Source organism: Triturus cristatus, chromosome 8 (genome assembly GCF_964204655.1).
Source record: "Triturus cristatus chromosome 8, aTriCri1.1, whole genome shotgun sequence".
Taxonomy (NCBI): Eukaryota; Metazoa; Chordata; class Amphibia; order Caudata; family Salamandridae; genus Triturus; species Triturus cristatus.
The window spans coordinates 1,144,064,927-1,144,085,549 of NC_140591.1; the positions used below are offsets into that span (position 1 = coordinate 1,144,064,927).

At 41.6% G+C, this 20,623-nt stretch overlaps 1 protein-coding gene across 1 annotated transcript in view; it reads left to right on the forward strand.

The window, feature by feature from the left end:
- Positions 1–9,268: 9,268 nt before the first annotated feature.
- Positions 9,269–20,623, forward strand: part of LOC146805518 (lysozyme g-like) — a 390,645-nt gene continuing 379,290 nt past the window's right edge. The window contains exon 1 of the mRNA XM_085623805.1: positions 9,269–9,446. Coding sequence (XP_085479931.1) covers positions 9,269–9,446 — 178 coding nt within the window. The remainder of the gene's footprint in view (positions 9,447–20,623) is intronic.

Below are 20,623 nucleotides of genomic sequence, written 5' to 3' on the forward strand. Positions count from 1 at the left end.
TGAGGTGATCTTCGGTAGACCACCAAATATGTGGGGGACGCCTATACCTCGTAAAATAACTGATGTTGATTGTAATATGCTGACAGATTACCTGGCTTCCTTGATGTCTGCACTACAATCTAGTCGTTCACAGGTAGCTGCAGCTTTTCCCGATAACACTGAGGTGAAGCCCCATGACGTGGTTCCGGGAGATATCGTACTTGTAAGGAACTTCGACAGAAGGAACCCGCTGGAGCCTCGCTGGCAGTCGCCTAAACTCGTCTTATTGACCACAAGGACAGCTGTGAAGATTGAGGGACGTAAAGGGTGGTTGCACTCGAGCCATATCAAAAAGTTTCATGGACTATCATCCGACTTGAATTTTCAGCCCTGCATTCCCTCACAGACTGACTCAAAACTCCCCCTGGTTGACAAGCCAGAAAAGGAAAACTATAAACTGAAACTAAGGTCTAGCAAGTCAGACAATTTGATTGTTTAAGTCCTCTCCAAGGTGAATCGGTTGAATTTGTCCCTGACATGTATCCTCTAGACCGAAATAGAGAGAGAAATAGACAGAACCAGCTCAAGAAACATGCGTACTGTAAATCACTTCGTAGTCACTGCATAGTGACATTGTTAATTATGTTTTTTCTAAGTCTTCTGATTATTATTTCCAGTATATTATTACACATGTATTACCCTATCTCCAAGCGTGCTTTCAATGCTACTGCCGAACATTCTTTTAGCGAATTACCCCCGCATGAGTTATCCTATAGATTTGCGCTGCGCAACAACACATTCATTAGTATGTTACATCATTCTCATCAGACCAGCAATGCTACAAATTGTTGGATATGTGGCCGACTCCCTCCCTATCAGAAATACAAGGGAGTTCTGCCCCTCTTTCCGTATCCGTTCACACACAATGGCTCCTGTGGAGCATGGTTTAGTTTGATTAATTCCCTAGATTCAAATTCAGTAGTTTATCAAGACAACTGGGTTTGGGGAAACCTGAACCTAGTTTTACTTAAAGTCTGCTACCCTAACAAGGAGGGATTTCCCAAAAGAACAGGAACTGATCTAGAAAATGAAGTATATGGATTAGGTAACTTTACACTTAATCTCATGATCCTGAATGTTGAATCCGAAGCTACACCAATCTTGCCCGCTATGTCAGTATTTCCAGTTAGAGGCGAATTATGTGTAAGAAAGAATGGTTCAATACACATGGGCCATAGTAAATGTACCACTGTAATAGAATTCAGTGATAAAGGCAAATCTACATTTAGAGCTTCTCGTCACTCCTACTTCATCTGTGGTCACACCGCATACATACGCCTACCCCTAGATTGGGATGGTACCTGTTACATTGCATTCCTTCTGCCACCTGTTTTCCTAGCCCCGCCTGATTACCATAGGAATACCCATTTAGTACACAATAGACAGCAGAGAGATCTTCCGATTGTCGACTACACTGAAACAGCATGGGAGCAATATACAGATTTCAATAAAGGTTTCTTTCCCTACATAGGTACAGTCACTAATAGTAAGCTGATACGTAGATTAACTAGAACCCTTGAAGCAGTAGTGAATGAAACTACTTCCGCCTTAGGCAACTTAACAGAGGAGCAGTCTGCGATGCGGATTGTTGTTCTTCAAAATCGTCTTGTCCTTCTGGCCGATAGGGGCGGAGCTTGTAGGGTCATCAGATCAAGTTGCTGTGTTTTCATACCAGAAAACGCGCCGTCAGTATATAAAGCCATAACTCGACTTCATAAAATCGTAAGCCAGATACACCAGAATCCAGGCACCTGGACTTGGTCCGGTTGGTTCTGGAGCGTGTTGTCAGCCTGGGGATGGAGGATCCTATCCTTCCTAGGTATTGGCTTTCTCATACTATTCAGTTGCTGCTTGTGTCTACAATGTGGGCCAGCGATTTGTGGTCTGTGTGCCACATCGTGTATCCCGCCTTCAAATTTTCATTTGAGATCCCGGAAGAAGAAAGAAGAACAAATGATGCTATATGAACAGATTGATGGATTGATGAAAATGGATATTTCATAAGGGTCCGTAGGGGACAAGGAGGGAATGAGGAAATATAAATTTTATGATCAGTTATGTCCCCTATCTTAGACCCCAACGACTCCATGTACATGCTACAAGTACATGTATGTTCCCTCCAGTTCCAGCTATGAAGACGCAAATACATGTGCGTCCAACGCCAACATGTCCTCTTTCAGATCCGCCATGAATGGGTCAAATAGTCCATTCCTAAGTATGATTGGCCACCGACTTTATATGGTTCACTTTTCACGTTTTACAGTTCAGGCGAGTAGGCCCTGAATTCTGTCATCAAGCCTTTTCCTGCTTCTGCCTCTGAAATGCTCCAGCCTGGACCTGCATCCGTGTCCATAAACTTTGTCCTACTCCCTGCGCGGCTAACGGTGCCTGACGCGGCCTGTTGCCTGCCAAAAACTGTATTCAGCCTTCAAGTTATCTGCTCCGCTCCTCATCCAATGCATTCCTGTCTAATAGTTTAGGTAAACATCCTTCCAGCTACCGAGCAAAGGGCTCGGCCTCGCTGTCTTTATGCAAATAATTCATAGCCCCTGTTACCATGGAAGATTCCTGCCCCCTCGCATCTCATGTAGACACATAGACGCTTGTACATGCACTAACAGTCAGTATAGAATAGATTCCGTCCGAGAGACCTTTCCTTTTGGATAAAACAGTTCCTTAAACAAAGATATTAGATACGATTTGGGATTAGGTTGACCTGACCCCCCAGACTTCTGTCTCCATATGTAGAGCTAAAGGTCAATTCCCCTTCATCCTCTAGTTGCACGTCAATCACACGTCAATCACACGTCATGCGGCTGCGCGCGCATCTCTGCCAAATATTTCTGCTGACACTGCAGGATTCTCTTATGGATCCACCCACTTGTGACATCATTTTAAATGACGTTTCTAGTATACGCCTGTATTTACGCCTATTTTTCATTACGTATGTGTATTCTTATCTGTATTATCAGCTGTTACGCCTCCTGCATCTGTCTTAATGCAATGCTTTTCATATATATATTGTTACTTGTCAATAATGTATTGCCTATCCCTTCCTGAACCTTCGTGGTGATGGAATAAGATTGCCTGGTTCGAACTATAATTCCTTTGTAAGGAATAAAGCCCTTTTCAGAACCTCTAATGCCACGGATTCTGCCTCTTATTTTGACTGAGTTATTCTTACTAGACTTTACCGCATAAAAAATAGTACAGGTAATTTAAATATTTACCACAAAATTCCGATGAGCTTTGGAATGACCCCCAGTGGGCAAGGAAACAGTATTTGGGCAATTCTTCAGGGGAAGGAAAACAGACGCAGTAAGAAGAAGTGGAGCCGCCATACCCTGACAAAAGAGGAACAAGGAAATGAGCTCACATATGAAGCCATACAGTGGGAAACAATGGATGGGCTCTATGCCCCCTGTAAGTAAACAAAATTTCTCGCAAGCAACAGTGCATGCACTCTGCTCAGGCGAGATCTAAAAGTGATACACACATGTACAGATTTTTACATGCAAATTAAATTGATCAACTTCTGCTGAAGCTCAATGAATATAAGCAATAATTGAGCCTTGTTGGACTTGTCCCTCTCTGCAGGGTCATCCAAAGACGTTTTTCCTTTCGTTTTTGTTTAGGACTCTGTGCACTATATCACTGCTAACCAGTGCTAAAGAGGTTGTGCTCTCTCTACTCTAAACATGGTAATATTGATTAATACCCAATTAGCATATTTAATTTACTTGTAAGTCCCTAGTAAAGTAGCACTACATTTGCCCAAGGCCTGTAAATTAAATGCTACTAATGGGCCTGCAGCACTAGTTGTGCCACCCACTTAAGTAACACTTTAAACATGTCTCAGGCCTGCCATTGCAGAGCCTGTGTGTGCAGTTAAACTGCCATTTTGACCTGGCAAAATAAACCTTTTGCAATACCCAAACCTTTCGTTTAATAAATATAAGTTAACCCTAGGGTGGGCCCCGGACAGCCCAGAGGGCAGGGTGCAATGTATTTGAAAAGTAATACATGTTCAATAAAGTTTTACATGTCCTGGTAGTGAAAAACTCATACATTTGTTTTATACTACTGCAAGCCATATCTCTCCCAAAACATAACATTTGAGTTGACTTATCACATTTAATATGTGTAAATTCCAAATGTGAAGAGATAACCAGTTCATGTTTGATTTCTCAGGAATCCTAATTTAAAATCCTAATTTATGGGGAAGTCAGATTTTAAATTACAATTCTGAAAATGCTCCTCATTTTCTTGCCTTGGCCATTTGGTGTCTGTATTCTGTCTTTGGTCACATGACTGGGTGTAGTTGACAGTTGGGCTTTGTGTATTCCTCCTAGACAGCCACACACAATGGGAGCTTAGGAGTGAATGGATGGGCCATCCCTGGCAGGATGAGAGGAAAGAGTTGGGCACAGCCCCATTTACTCTTAAATAGGTTGTGTCATCTCTCCACACAAAGGGCAGCATACCCCCTGCAGTTAGCCTGGAGCCAGGAAAGGCAGGGCATCTGTGCACTTCAAAGACATGCCTCCAGAAGCGTCACCCCCCTTTAAAGGCACAACTGTGTATAAAAGAATGACCTCAGATACCAACTCTCCAGTACACTTCTGTACCTGTGGATACTATGCCAGGCAGAAGGACTGTTGTGCTGCTGAAAAGCTGCCACTCTGCTGGACTGCACTCTGATGGACTCCTGTTTTGCTCCAAGGGATAGCTGGCTAGCCTCCTGAGCTGAACCCTCAGGGACCTAGGCTTCCAACAACCTTGATCTGCTCCTGGAATCTGCCACCTTGGAGTCTACCCTCCCAAATGGTACCACTCCAATACTTGCACCTTGTAAGTTGCTTTGGCTGCACAACACATCTTCGACGCAGATCCAGGCAAAGCTCTGCAAACCAGGATTTAAGGTACTGTGTCCAGCAGGCCTAACTGAGTCCCTGTAGCTGACCCACGCTCCGTCGTGGTCGGCCTGAACTAGTGACTTTGTCCCGGTCCAGCACGACCGGATATCCACAGTTGGCAATTTAGCCCTTTTGGTTCTAATTTCTATTAAAAAAAAAAAGCCAATAACTCTGGTTCTTCAGAATTTTTGTCATTTTGCTCTCGTTTTTATTTATTAAACACTATCAATTCCCTACAAGCCTGATCAGAACTGAATTATTTGTGCCTGAACTTCTAATCAGTCTAATGTTTGTAAACAGTACAATGCTCAACTTACCAAGAAAAGCTTACTAATTAGTAATATCTTTTACATATTCAAGAAGCCCATTAGGTGTTTAGCTGAACATTGGTTTTAAAAAGTGCTCAACTCTGAGTGAACAACTAGTTTGAGAACTCCTATGGCTTTATGGTGTTTTTCATCTTGCTGTGAAAAAAAAGCTAGTGAGTATTCATTTAACACTGTTGTATCCTCTTCCAGGTCACACTTATATTCAACTGATCTCCCCTTTCCATATTGGGGCAGTGACGAAATGACAAAAGATAAATCTCAGCAGGAGAGTTGTATTCATGGTTCTTTTTGGGTCTAATACCCATACATTTCCAAGTAATGAAGAATGAAATTAATTTTATACATTATTGTCTATGAATACAGCTGACTACATGCCTTAGAGAAACAATTTAATGTTGTGACTATTCTTTACCTTACACTATGCAAGTGCTAGCATAGGTTGAAATTATTGCTGTTGGTGCTGTGAACACCTCCTACGTTATAGTGTATAAACTGCAGTCATGGAAGTTGATTCACTAAAAAGCCCGGGGTAGCAGAAGTAACATCATATACGCTTTGACCTTAATGATGTCACAGGAAGTTACATCATATGACCTTTGACCCTGCATCATCCCAGGAAGTGATGTCACAGATCCGTAATCCTGATGACATCTCAATAATTAACATTGCTTAAGTTACATAATTAATATTATAGATTCTTCCAGGGGAGAACAAAAGGTGGGGGCTTCTCTTCTCAGAGAATGTTTTGAACAATATTGGCTTTATTAGTGCATGTTAATGCATAATTTTCACATCTGCTAAAAAGCCAATAGGCTCTACAAAACACTTACTAAATATTCAAGTCCTTTCAAGGTGTGCCAAGCTACTGGGTCTGACTCCTCATGAGTTCACCGAACTAGATTTTAAAATGTCCTATGGGTGACCCCTTATGTAAAAAATTACCTCCATTGCTAGGAACAACATTTTCCCCAAACACTACATACAATATGCCAGTGCCAGGATTATATTCTCCTAATACTGCTTGTCTTGCACTATGGAGGTCCTTTATGTCAAAAGTAATGTATAATATGTCAAGGACCACATTTTGTCATGGATGGCCCATGACCTTTCTGCAGTTGTCTTCCCATATACCAAGAATATCCTCCAATATGCCATCACAAGCAATTTGCCAAAGGTGTCAACTATGTCAAGAATTTCCTCCAGGAGACCAGTGCTGGAATGTATTCATGAGTGCTCCTTGATAAAATGTACCTACAGAGTGCTAGCAGTAGCACTTTTCCGAGGGTATCACATATGCAAGTATTGCCTCCAGTATTCCATTGCCAACATTTTGTCAAGAGTGCTTCTATAAGCCAAGAAGGATGTCAGGTCCAGCAGCTGATCTGCAAGCATAACAACATATGCTCACTTACATTCACTTATTCACACTCATTCTACCATTAGCACTAACTTGCACTCATTAATTTTCACTTACTCATTCTCACCCTCAGTCACTCATTTACACTCTTTCACTCACTCCTGCTGACTCACTTATACCTACTCACTCATTTTGATGCATACACACACATCCATGATCCCATACACAAACATACATGCTCACACGTATACATGCTCTTTCACCAAAACTTACTCTCACCCATATGCACGCACACAACAAACATTAAAACCATTTTATTATTGTTCTCTAAGATGCCAGTGAATATCAAGATCTTACTGCTCTACATTTTATTACACTAATAGTGGACAATAAACTATTATTCTCTATTAATGTGATTAAAATGAGCAGAAAACTAGGTAGGGCCCGATTCTGATAATGCAAAACACCCCTGTGTTCTTGGCACTGATTTTGCCACCTCTGATTCTAGGGGTCTCAGAGGCAGTGCTGGGGGTAGCAAGGGGCAACCAAGACATCGCAACAGTGAACCCTGGAGATTCCTAAATGACGTCAATGATTGCAGTGCCTTGAGAATATAATAAGCATGGGGTGCTTCAATTTATTTATGGAGGTCTAAATTCCGATTTTTTTTTGCACACCTAGCTACATTTAAGATGTGCTAAAAATGCCATTGATGAGAGCGAAATCCCATTCTTGATTAACAGAATCAGTAATGTTTAAATTTCACCCTTACATATGCCATTGCAAATTCTATTTAAAATGCCATGTGATGAGATAGAAATTTCACTAGTATTTTTGAATTTCTGTGAAAACAAATTTCGTAATACACTGGTCACTGGCATTCCTTGTTAGGCACAGGAGTTGTTAAACATTCACAAATTCCAAAATATTTGGATTGTGGGTAGATTCTCATGGTGTAAATAACTACAAATTTAATTTAGTCAAGGCAGGGACATCTTAAGGATTTTGGGGGCCCTCTTTGTCCAGCTGACTGACATTGCACAGACACACTGGTCCAAATTCAAAATTAGTTTCTATCTAATATTCATGGATAGTGATGTGTGTTTTCAATATTGTAATATAGCATCAGCTTACTGGTTTATTGCAAATATTCTCTGCTCCCGAGGTCCTCTTTTGATTTCAAAGGAACATTTTTGTGGATGTTCCATTGTGCTTAAATATCTGTAATAAGCTCCCACACAGCCTTCATATTAAAATATATATTAAAGCAAAAAAGGCTTTAAAACAATCTATGTTTAAGAATCATTCAAGGTCACCAGGGCAGGACCTTGTAGAGAACAGAATCAGACCCTGAAAGACTGGGGCCCTGGGCCAGAGCCCACTTTGCCCATACCTTAAAACGTATCTGAGTGAAGTGTGGAAGTAAATGAGTTTTTGAATGAGAACGGGAAGAGAGCACCCTGAAAATTGAAAGAGATAGATAGATGGCATGAGTTGCTCCATAGTGAAACGTTTAAAACACATTTTCAGGCATAGTAGGACTTTACGTCATAGCTAGTGCATTTTGGGTGCAGAAATATATGTGCATGTGAGTGCTCAAGTCCTGGGCATCTACAACAATCTCAGGCTCCAGATGTAGTATTGAATTCTTTGTGAATTCCTTGATAAGAGAGAGATTTGCTTCAAAGGAGGGGTAACCCTCAGGGTCCCATCACAAATACATCAATAATTCCAATGTGGTCATTTCACAACCAAAATTATTGACACCATGGATATCATTAATTCCAAGATGCAATATGATCTTTTTATGAGTAATCGCCTATAGACCCCCTAGGGAATGAAGAATAACACTAGAAATCGTTGCTACCACACCTATTTTTGCATATTTTTCTCACTTTCTGGGTCAATTTGCAGGGATTAATTCAACCTGGTCTGATTGATCAAATCCTGCTGTAATGTCACATGAAATTATTGCATTACTTGAAATACCGATGTAGGCAGAATCTCCTATTTCTTCTCAAATCAGCAAAAAGAGACTGAAAAGAATGAGGACCTTAGTGAGCAACTTTATCATTTCTTTTTTCCAGAAAATAAACGTTTGTAAAGCAGTCCCTGCCCTTATTATAGTCATAAACTGCCCTGATAAGTGTATCCCATAACAGTACAATACACTACATACTAAGCTATAATTTACATTTTGTGCAAGATTGAATACATTATTTTTGTCCTTCAATAGTCGACAGAGAGTAAATACCGTGTCGCCAATGAAGACCTCACAATGGTCAAACAGTGAGTTTACTACTCCCATGCACCTGTGTTCCATAAAGTTGTGCTTCCAAGATATAAAAGTTGACAATGAAGTCCTAATCACAACTACCTTGCCCGGGTATAGGTTGAACAAAACAGAATATATTTAGCCACCCTAATGAAGGTGGAAAGAAAGAGAACAATGTGCACGTGGAGGAACGCAGTGGGACACGCTGCATGATTTGGTCACACACTTTTGTGAGCTGCAAAGGCAACGTTTCAAGTTGCTCACCCCAACTGGTGCTAGATTCCCAGAACATTTGATAGTAATAGCATTAAACAGGTACAGTATAATTTAAATGTGTCACAAGGAGCTAGATATGCCAGCTCATGAGCATGAGCAGATTCAGAATTTTGTAAAAAGAGTAAGGCAATATCTTTTTTGTTTACCCGCTCTAGGTGACACCTCAAAATCGGGATGCTATGGAAATATAATGGAGGTTCCGACAACTGGAGTTGACTGTGCAACCGCAAAACAAGAGAATGTATCAGATTGTGGTAGGTACCATTTCATTCCTGACAGGCTATCATATTGTGGTCAGTACCATTTCAATCCTGAATGGCATGAACTAACAAACTCATTCTCCATCTCATTTTATGTAAATATAAATTTAGCGTGCATAACTGCAAGAAGCATACAGTCCCAGGCAAATGGAATTATGCAACAGGGAGGGCCAAAATTTGCAACAATGTTGACTAAATTATGCAGCACAAAAATACAAATTATGCGGTGTAATGCAGCAAATTTTGTTATAGTATGTAGACTGTGTGTGTGTTCATAGGGTACACCCTCACCATGCAGTGGTAATTATCTCCCATATTATATTTGTAGCACAATGGGTTTTGCTCATTTAGTCCACCTGGATTTTTTGTTTTTGGATCACCTGGACTTTTTACTGTAGGTGAACCTCACAACAGCTGTCTTACCATTGTAATCACATGTTTAAAGGACTGCAAGTGTTTACCACCAGTATCTCCTATTAAGATAAAGTTGCTGCAATGCAGAAAGAGTAAGGGGCTCTTGGCTGGCTACACGGGAACATATGTGCACACGTGTGAGGGCTGTACATGTAAGACAATAGTCATGCGCAACCTGGTAACTGTGCACAGGTAAAAACAACAGTTGATGGACAGAATGCAGAACAATGTCATACATTCTCCCCAGTACAGAGATCTGGGCCTAAATCCATCGTTTTTTTGCTCACCATGCCATTCTAGTTTGAACCCAGCCATATGCAGCCATTGTAATCACATGTTTAAAGGACTGCAAGTGTTTACCACCAGTATCTCCTATTAAGATAAAGTTGCTGCAATGCAGAAAGAGTAAGGGGCTCTTGGCTGGCTAAATGGGAACATATGTGCACACGTGTGAGGGCTGTACATGTAAGACAATAGTCATGCGCAACCTGGTAACTGTGCACAGGTAAAAACAACAGTTGATGGACAGAATGCAGAACAATGTCATACATTCTCCCCAGTACAGAGATCTGGGCCTAAATCCATCGTTTTTTTGCTCACCATGCCATTCCAGTTTGAACCCAGCCATATGCAAATCAGTCTTGACCCAGTGCCTCATGGGAACAGTCCAGCCCGAACTGCCAAGCCAGGTCCTCCCTGGACTGGAACCAAGCATCCTAGGACCGGTTTCGGGGTTTCACCCCTCTTCAGCCAGAATAGCTTTATTCCAGTGGCATGGAGAGCACGGGACTCACGTCTGAGAATACCCGCCCCACTCGGGGTGACAAATGCAAAAACAACAGTTGATGGACAGAATGCAGAACAATGTCATACATTCTCCCCAGTACAGAGATCTGGGCCTAAATCCATCGGTTTTTTTGCTCACTATGTCATTCCAGTTTGAACCCAGCCATATGCAGATCAGTCTTGACCCTGTGCCTCATGGGAACAGTCCAGCCCGAACTGCCAAGCCAGGTCCTCCCTGGACTGGAACCAAGCATCCTAGGACCGGTTTCGGGGTTTCACCCCTCTTCAGCCAGAATAGCTTGATTCCAGTGACATGGAGAGCATGGAACTCAGGTCTGAGCATACCCGCCCCACTCGGGGTGACAAATGCAAAAACAACAGTTTATGGACAGAATGCAGAACAATGTCATACATTCTCCCCAGTACAGAGATCTGGGCCTAAATCCATTGTTTTTTTGCTCACTATGTCATTCCAGTTTGAACCCAGCCATATGCAGATCAGTCTTGACCCTGTGCCTCATGGGAACAGTCCAGCCTGAACTGCCAAGCCAGGTCCTCCCTGGACTGGAACCAAGCATCCTAGGACCGGTTTCGGGGTTTCACCCCTCTTCAGCCAGGATTGCTTGATTCCAGTGGCATGGAGAGCACGGTACTCACGTCTGAGCATACCCGTCCCACTCGGGGTGACAAATGCAAAAACAACAGTTGATGGACAGAATGCAGAACAATGTCATACATTCTCCCCAGTACAGAGATCTGGGCCTAAATCCATCGTTTTTTTGCTCACAATGCCATTCCAGTTTTGCCAATGTGCAACATTCCGTCCATCATCTTGTGTGTTTTGCTGTTCACCCTATGTGGGAAGGGTATGCCCAGACGTGGGTCCCGTGCTCACTACGCCACTGGAGTCAAGCTATCCTGGCTGAAGAGGGGTGAAACCCTGAAACCGGTCCTAGGATGCTTGATACATCCATTCTTACACCCATACAGCCACTCATATATTATCCGTCTCCCATAGAGGTATGCACATGCATAATCTCTCACACATAGTGTGAATCACGCAGCCACATACTCACCTTTACAGTTATACATACACCCACACACTTATTCATACAGATATTAACACATACTTACTCACCTACAAAAGACACTGTCAAAGGCACACACTCACCCATTCAGCCACTCTCACAATCACTCACTCACACATATATAGTCACTCATATACTCCAACACTCACCTACATTGCCTTTCACATATGCAGTTACTCACTAGGCCTGGGCGTGAACTTCGCTCTGTTCGCGGAGTTTGCAGAGTTTTCTGCACTCCGCACTCTGTAGAGCTTTGGTAGTGCAAAAAAATCTGCTTACCGATGTGCAGCAGAGTTTTTTCTCCACTCGCGATTTCGTACGGTACGTGTGAGCTTCCACTCGGGTAGAATTTCTACCTGAGCAGCAGGAATACCAGCACAAACTGCAGTTCGCACTGCACTCCGCCGCTCACGGAACTTCGCTGAGTTTTTTGTAACTTCGCGGAGTTCTGTGTAGCAAAACTCTGCAAACTACGCCCAGGCCTGTTACTCACCCATTTACCCCTGATGCATCCATTCACTCACTGACACAGCCATACACACATGCAGTCACCCATACAGCCCCTCACAGATGCGCTAACTACCCCATAAAGACACTGACTCAACCGCTCATTCATCCATGCAGGCAGCCACTCACATCCCCACACAGCCACACAAACACTCATACGCCCATACAAGAACTGATATACCAATAATCAATACAGCCACTCACCACCAACCCATAGATCCACTTAAACACCAACTGAGAGACTGATACAGATATTAACAAAATCTAGTCTCTCACCCATACATTCACTGAGACACCTAATAACTCACTTGTACAGTCAGTCATGCACCAACTGAATCACCCATACAGGCAATCATACACCCACTGATTCAATAATACACCTTTGTATGTATATTTAACACTCTGATCACTGGATAATGTCATCAGTGATATCATTTGAGATGTCATCAGTGATGTCATGAGCGATGTCACTGACCATGTCAACAGTGATGTAATATTTGAGGTCATAAACAGGGGATTGTGGGAGTGCATGTTATAGTTAGCTAACTGCTGAATTACTCTGGGTTTGTGCAAGTGAAACTTGAGGCTAACTATAACATCTCTGTAACCTTTGGATTTTTCAGTGTATTTCTGTGGTTTTTCTATTCCTTTTCCTAACTATAATGTTCCTGTAACCTTTGTTTTTTTCTGTGAATTTCTAAGGTTTTTCAAATGCTATTACCGAACTATAATGTCCCTTTAACCTTTTGTTTTTTTTAGTGACTATACATATATATATATATATATATATATATATATATATATATATATATATATATATATATATATATATATATATATATATATATATATATTACCTACTGGCGGTCGCCAGTAGGTAGTTATAGTTAGGACCCTGTTTCCATAGGAAATCTGCAACATTCTATTTTGAATAACTTTGGCGCCGGTCGACGAATCCTCGCGAATTTCACAAAATAGGTGAGGCGCTACGCTCCGCTCCTACCCTGAAAGTCTCGGGGGGATTCGTCAAGCGGGGGCTGAGATAAAAGGGGGGCCCAAAACGCGTTTTTCCCATGCATTTTTCCATAGGACCTTTAGACAGGGCTACAGCCTGAACGGCTGAACAGAATTACTAGAAATTTGGCAGAGAGGTAGTCCTCAGGTCAAGGAAGTGCCTTTTGTAGGTTTGGTGTAAATCTGTTCAGTAGATTCTGAGAAAATAGCCTTTAAATCAATATATATATCTGAGCCAGCTTACGGTACGCTTACCGTAAGCTTACCGTACGCGTACGGTGGCGTGCGCGAGCGCGATTCTGATTGGCTGTTACATCTAAGTAAACATTCGAATCGGTCGAAACCAGGAAGCGGCGGCCGCCATTTTCTCTCTCGCACTCTGAGGGGGGGGCTGTAAACAAAGGCAAAAAACATATAAAGGGGCTGTTTAGACAGCGCCCATGCACATAGCCATGTTAGTTGAGTCCTCAAAGATCCCCCAAGGCCAAAAACGGTAAATTTTTATTTTTTGAAAATTTCGCCGATTACGCTTACCGTACGCGTACGGTGCGCTTACGCTAAAAATTTTAATAAAAAAAAAAAAACACTCTCTGTGCATGGCATATTATTGTCATCACTTACAAATTAAATTTAACAGATTACCTATCACAAGGAAGCGCATAATATGTCCTCCATGTGCGCACGGTGCGTAACGTGGGCACGCGGTGCGCGTAGCGCACTGCGTGCCCACCTTGCGTGTACGGCACTAACTGCGTAAAGTGGGAGCGCGGTGCGCGAAGCGCACCGCGTGCTCACTGTGCGCGCACGGTGCGCGAAGCGCACCGTGCGCGCACGGAACTAACTGCGTTAAGTGGGCGTGCACGCCACGAATGGCGTAAAGTAACTTAGCATTTAAAAAAACGTACAAATTCACTGAAAAAACCATAGGTTTCACACACGTTATAGTTAGGAATTAGCATTTAAAAAACCTTGCAAATTCACTGAAAAAACCATAGGTTTCAGACATGTTATAGTTAGCGGAAATTTTACTGATAAAAAACCAATGAAATTCCCCCGTTATAGTTAGTGCAGGCAACTATAACTCACGCGACCGCAATCTTCTGCTGATGACATATGTGTCTTTATGAAAAAAAAATATTTGTAATATATGTATAGCTAAAAATTTATGGAAGAAGACATGGGCAAATAAGTGTCTAAATACAGTATTAGCATCAGCAGAGGATTGCGGTCGCGCGAGTTATAGTTGCCTGCACTAACTATAACGGGGGAATTTCATTGGTTTTTTATCAGTAAAATTTCCGCTAACTATAACATGTCTGAAACCTATGGTTTTTTCAGTGAATATATATATATATATATATATATATATATATATATATATATATATATATATATATATATATATATGAACCAAACAAACGCCACTGCGCTTGAGAGGGCACTCGACGGTGTTCTGTTCCCTCCGGAATTGATTCGCCTTCAGCAGCCCGCCTTTCTGCAACTCCATATTTCACCATTCCCGACGCGTTTCAAGGCGAAAACGCCTCTTAATCATGGGTTATTTACAGAGGCACAGACACGCTCACCTGTCTTTCACTCCTTTTATTCAAGTCAATTTGGTGAAGAACCGTCCTCAGTGGGCGTGGCTTGATGATTACAAGCGCATTTTGGGAAATGCAGTCCATTAGGTGAGTTATATTCCCTTAAGTAGGCTCCATGCCCCAGTAACATTTTAATTCAATTAAAATCCTTGAGTTGGATGGAGTTGAAAAAGGCAGGCTTTCTTCTGCTTAGAACATCGTGCCACGCAAAATGCGCTTGTAATCATCAAACCACGCCCACTGAGGGCGGTTCTTCACCAAATTGACTTGAATAAAAGGAGTGAAAGACAGGTGAGCGTGTCTGTGCCTCTGTAAATAACCCATGATTAAGAGGCGTTTTCGCCTTGAAACGCATCGGGAATGGTGAAATATGGAGTTGCAGAAAGGCGGGCTACTGAAGGCGAATCAATTCCGGAGGGAACAGAACACCGTCGAGTGCCCTCTCAAGCGCAGTGGCGTTTGTTTGGTTCATATATATATATATATATTCACTGAAAAAACCATAGGTTTCACACACGTTATAGTTAGGAATTATCATTTACAAAACCTTGCAAATTCACTTAAAAAACCATAGGTTTCACACATGTTATAGATAGCTGTACATTTCACTCGTAAAAAACCAATGAAATTCCACGTTATAGTTAGATCAGGTAACTATAACTTGCGCGCCCACAATAAACTGCTGATGACGTCACATAGTACATCACTCATGACATGGTCAGTGACATCACTCATGACATCAATGATGACATCTGAAATTACACATTGTGGATTGCGGTCGCGCAAGTTATAGTTACCTGATCTAACTATAACGTGGAATTTCATTGTTTTTTTACGAGTGAAATGTACAGCTAACTATAACATGTGTGAAACCTATGGTTTTTTAAGTGAATTTGCAAGGTTTTGTTAATGATAATTCCTAACTATAACGTGTGTGAAACCTATGGTTTTTTCAGTGAATTTGTACGGTTTTTTAAATGCTAAGTTATGTATTTATTTTTTTTTTTTTTTCTGGTTTTTCACTATGCGCACACCTGGCGCACACCTGGCGGCCGACACTTCCTGATTTCGACCGATTCGAATGTTTACAGTCATGTAACCACCAATCAGAATTGAGCTCACGCACGGCACCGTACGCGTACGGTAAGCTTACGGTAAGCGCACGGAGCGCGCTTACAGATATATATATTGATTTAAATGCTATTTTCTCAGGACCTACTGAACAGATTTACACCAGACCTACAAAAGGCACTTCCTTGACCTGAGGACTACCTCTCTGCCAAATTTCAAGTAATTCTGTTCAGCTGTTCGGGCTGTAGCTGTGTCTAAAGGTCCTATGGAAAAATGCATGGGGAAAACGCGTTTTGGGACCCCCTTTTTTCTCAGCCCCCGCTTGACGAATCCCCCCGAGACTTTAAGGGTAGGAGCGGAGCGGAGCGCCCCATTAGTTTTGAAAATTTCGTGAGGATTCGTCGACCGGCGCCAAAGTTATTCCAAATAGAATGTTGCGGATTTCCTATGGAAACAGAGTCCTAACTATAACTACCTACTGGCGACCGCCAGTAGGTAATATATATATAAATATATATATATATATATATATATTATCTACTGGCGGTCGCCAGTAGATAGTTATAGTTAGGATTGTGTTTCCATAGGAAATCCGCAACATTCTATTTGGAATAACTTTGGCGCCGATTGACGAATCCTCGCGAAATTTTCAAAATAGGTGGGGTGCTCCGCTCCTTCCCTGAAAGTCTCGGGGGGATTCATCAAGAGGGGGCTGAGAAAAAGGGGGTTCCCAAAACGCGTTTTCCCCATGCATTTTTCTATAGGACCTTTAGTCCAAGCTACAGCCCGAACGGCTGAACAGAATTACTTGAAATTTGGCAGAGAGGTAGTCCTCAGGTCAGGGATGTGCCTTTTGCAGGTCTGGTGTAAATCTGTTCAGTATTTCCTGAGAAAATAGCATTTAAAAGCATATATATATCTATAAGCGCGCACCGTGCGCGTACGGTAACACTTACCGTATGCGCACGCTGCCATGCGCGAGCGCGATTCTGATTGGTTGTTAGATCTTAGTAAACATTCGAATCGGTCGAAACCAGGAAGTGTCGGCTGCCATTTTGTCTCTCGCAGTCTGAGGGGGTGAAAAACAAAGGTGGAGAACGTGAAAAGGGGGCAGGGTGGAAAGTTCCTGACCCCCTAGCCTTTATCAGAGGGTCCCAGAAGGACCCCCAAGGGCCAACATTTCCTTTAATTTTTTTGCAAAAAATCACGGAGTACGCGAAGCGTGCGCGTACATTAGAAACGGAAAAATTCAGCGAATTGCGTAATGTGGGCGTGCAGTGCGCGAAGCTCACCCTGCGCCCACAGAGCGCGCACGGTGCGCTAAGCGCACCGTGTGCGTACGGTACGCGCACGGTGAAAAACCTTAAAAAAAAAAAATACATAACTTAGCATTTAAAAAACCGTACAAATTCACTGAAAAAACCATAGGTTTCACACACGTTATAGTTAGGAATTAGCATTTAAAAAACCTTGAAAATTCACTTAAAAAACCATAGGTTTCACACATGTTATAGTTAGCAGGACATTTCACTCGTGAAAAACCATTGAAATTCCCCCGTTATAGTTAGTGCAGGCAACTATAACTCACGCAACCGCAATCCTCTGCTGATGACGTCAGATATTACATCACTGATGATATATGTGTCTTTCTGAAAAAAAAATATTTGTAATATATGTATAGCTAAAAATTAATGGAAGAAGACATGGGTAAATAAGTGTCTAAATACAGTGATGTAATATCTGACGTCATCAGCAGAGGATTGCGGTCGCGTGAGTTATAGTTGCCTGCACTAACTATAACGGGTGAATTTCAATGGTTTTTCACGAGTGAAATGTCCTGCTAGTGAATATATATATAGTCACAGAAAAAAACATAGGTTTCAGGGGTGTTATAGTTAGCTGGCCATTTCCCTCGTACAAAACCATAGAAATTCCTCTGTTATAGTTAGTTCTGCTAACTATAACTCGCGCGCCCTCAATGCACTGCTGATGATGTCACATATTGCATCATTCATGACATGGTCAGTGATATCACTGATAACATCACTGATGACATTTCAAATGACATCACTGATGACATCACTGATGACATTATCCAGTGAATGTGGTTTAGTTTGAAATTTAAATATGTATTATATATATATACCAATCTGTATTGAAGATTGTGTGGATATATAACTGTCTGGAAGGAGGATTTAGTAGCTGTCTGACTGTCCGTTTAAGTGAGTAATTAAAAGTGTGTCACTTAATACATGGATTAGTAACTACACTATGTGAATGTGTGCATCACTGTCTCTGTTGTTGTATAACATGCTGCATCAGTTGGTCACTAACTACATGAGTGTGTATATGAGTTATTAATTAGTTGGGTGAGTATTTGTATGGAACACTGAGTTTGTGTGTGGTTGGATGGGGTGTGTGTAACTCTATGCATAGATGTGTGAATGGTTGATTGACTAGGTGTATAGGTTTAAGAGTGCATGTGGAAACAGTTGTTTGGGTGACTGAGTGTATTTTGTTGTGTGTTGGTGAGCGAATGTATGTTTTAGTTGTACATCTTCAACAAAGTAAAAAAATAAAAGGCATTGTATGTGAGAGTTGGTGTATATAAATAAGTATGTGTAATAGTTAGTGATTGTGAGAGTAACTATATGAATGAGTGTATAATTGTAATGGTGATTTTTTAACATAGTAACTATGAGTTACTATGTGTTTGAATAAATGAGGTGTTGTTGGATAATTGTGTAAGTGAGTAAATGTAAGTGTGATTAATTTTTTTATGAGTGAGTAGGATGACTGCATAACCGACTAAGATGACTGCTGATGTGTCAATGTCTATATATGTGTATAAGTGCATTTGATAGTGTTCTATTAATTAGTGACTGCATTTATAAATGATTCTGTTGTTGAATGGGTAGTTGTGTGTGTAGACTTAGGAATCAGTGAGTGGGTATGTAGTAACTGGTATTGGTGTGTCAATGGTTTCAAATATGATACTCTGTATTTTACAGTGAGTGATGAAAGGTTATACTAATGTATGATGAGGTGTATCAGATTGTCACGTGGGTGATGTCATCAGTGATGTCATCAGTGATGTCATTTGAGATGTCATCAGTAATGTCACTGACCATGTCATGAATGATGCAATATGTGACATCATCAGCAGTGCATTGCGGGCGCGCAAGTTATAGTTAGCAGAACTAACTATAACGGAGGAATTTCTATGGTTTTGTACGAGTGAAATGGCCAGCTAACTATAACACCCCTGAAACCTATGTTTTTTTCTGTGAATTTCTAAGGTTTTTTAAATGCTAATTTCTAACTATAACGTCTCTGAAACCTATGGTTTTTTCAGTGAATTTCAAAGCTTTTTAAATGCCAGTTTCTATCTATAACGTCTCTGAAACCTATGTTTTTTTCAGTGAATTTCAAAGGTTTTTTAAATGCTAATTTTTAAGTGTGATAGTAGTCATACCTTTTTTTTTGTACTGATTTTCTACAGTTTTTTATCTGTTCATTTATAAATATTTTATCATTAAATAACATTATATATTTTTCTGAAAACTGCAAAAAAACATTAGAAAAAAAATTAAAACTGAAATATTGATTAATTTTTTTGTTTACATTTTTTATTTTAATATATTTATAATTTTTTCTTTAAAAAAATCTTTTTTCCCTGTGTCGCGCACTCAAAGTGTACACATCACGGTGGGTGCGTGGATTCTAGCCGCTATTTTAGAAAAGTCGTGAAGGATCCGCATATGGCTGCGTGTTTTTCAGTTACATCATATACATTTAATATTACGTGATGTGCGCGATTGGTATGCGACCAGTCCGCGACTCCTGCTCCCACGCATTCACGACACATGCGCATTACGGTACAAGATGCTTGCGCGGTGGCGGGTCCCGTGTGATGTCATATACGTGCTGGGGCGCGCTGGGTGCGTAACTCCTGCAAAAAAAAATTATGTTCCAAAATGATATGTATGTGTCTTTAATATACATATTAGGGCAACAGATTACCTAAGATAGTCATAAAAATAACATATTTGTACTTATAATAAACTTATATTATTTTTAAATATATTTTTGCAAAGTCGGGTGCGTGCATCGTGAGTGCAGAGAACCAGGTCAGCAGAGGTGCTGTAGAGCCAGAGAAACCAGGTCAGCAGAGCCGTTGAAGAGCCAGAGAACCAGGTCAGCAGAGCTGCTCAAGAGCCTAAGAAGCAGGTCAGCAGAGCTGCTCTAGAACCAGAGACCCAGGTCAGCAAAGCTGCTCTAGAGCCAGAGACCCAGGTCAGCAGAGCTGCTCTAGAGGCCGAGAATCAGGTCAGCAGAGCTGCTTTAGAGTCATGGAACCAGGTCAGCAGAGCTGCTCTAGAGGCAGAGAACCAGGTCAGCAGAACTGCTTTAGAGCTAGAGAACCAGGTCAGCAGAGCTGTTGTAGAGCCAGAGAACCAGGTCAGCAGAACTGCTGTAGAGCCAGAGAAACCAGGTCAGCAGAGCTGCTTTAGAGGGAGAGAACCAGGTCAGCAGAGCTGCTTTAGAGCCAGAGAACTAGGCCAGCAGAGCTGCTTTAGAGCCAGAGAACCAGGTCAGCAGAGCTGCTTTAGAGCCATAGAACCAGGTCAGCTGAGCTGCTTTAGAGCCAGAGAACCAGGTCAGCAGAGCTGGTCTAGAGCCTAAGAAC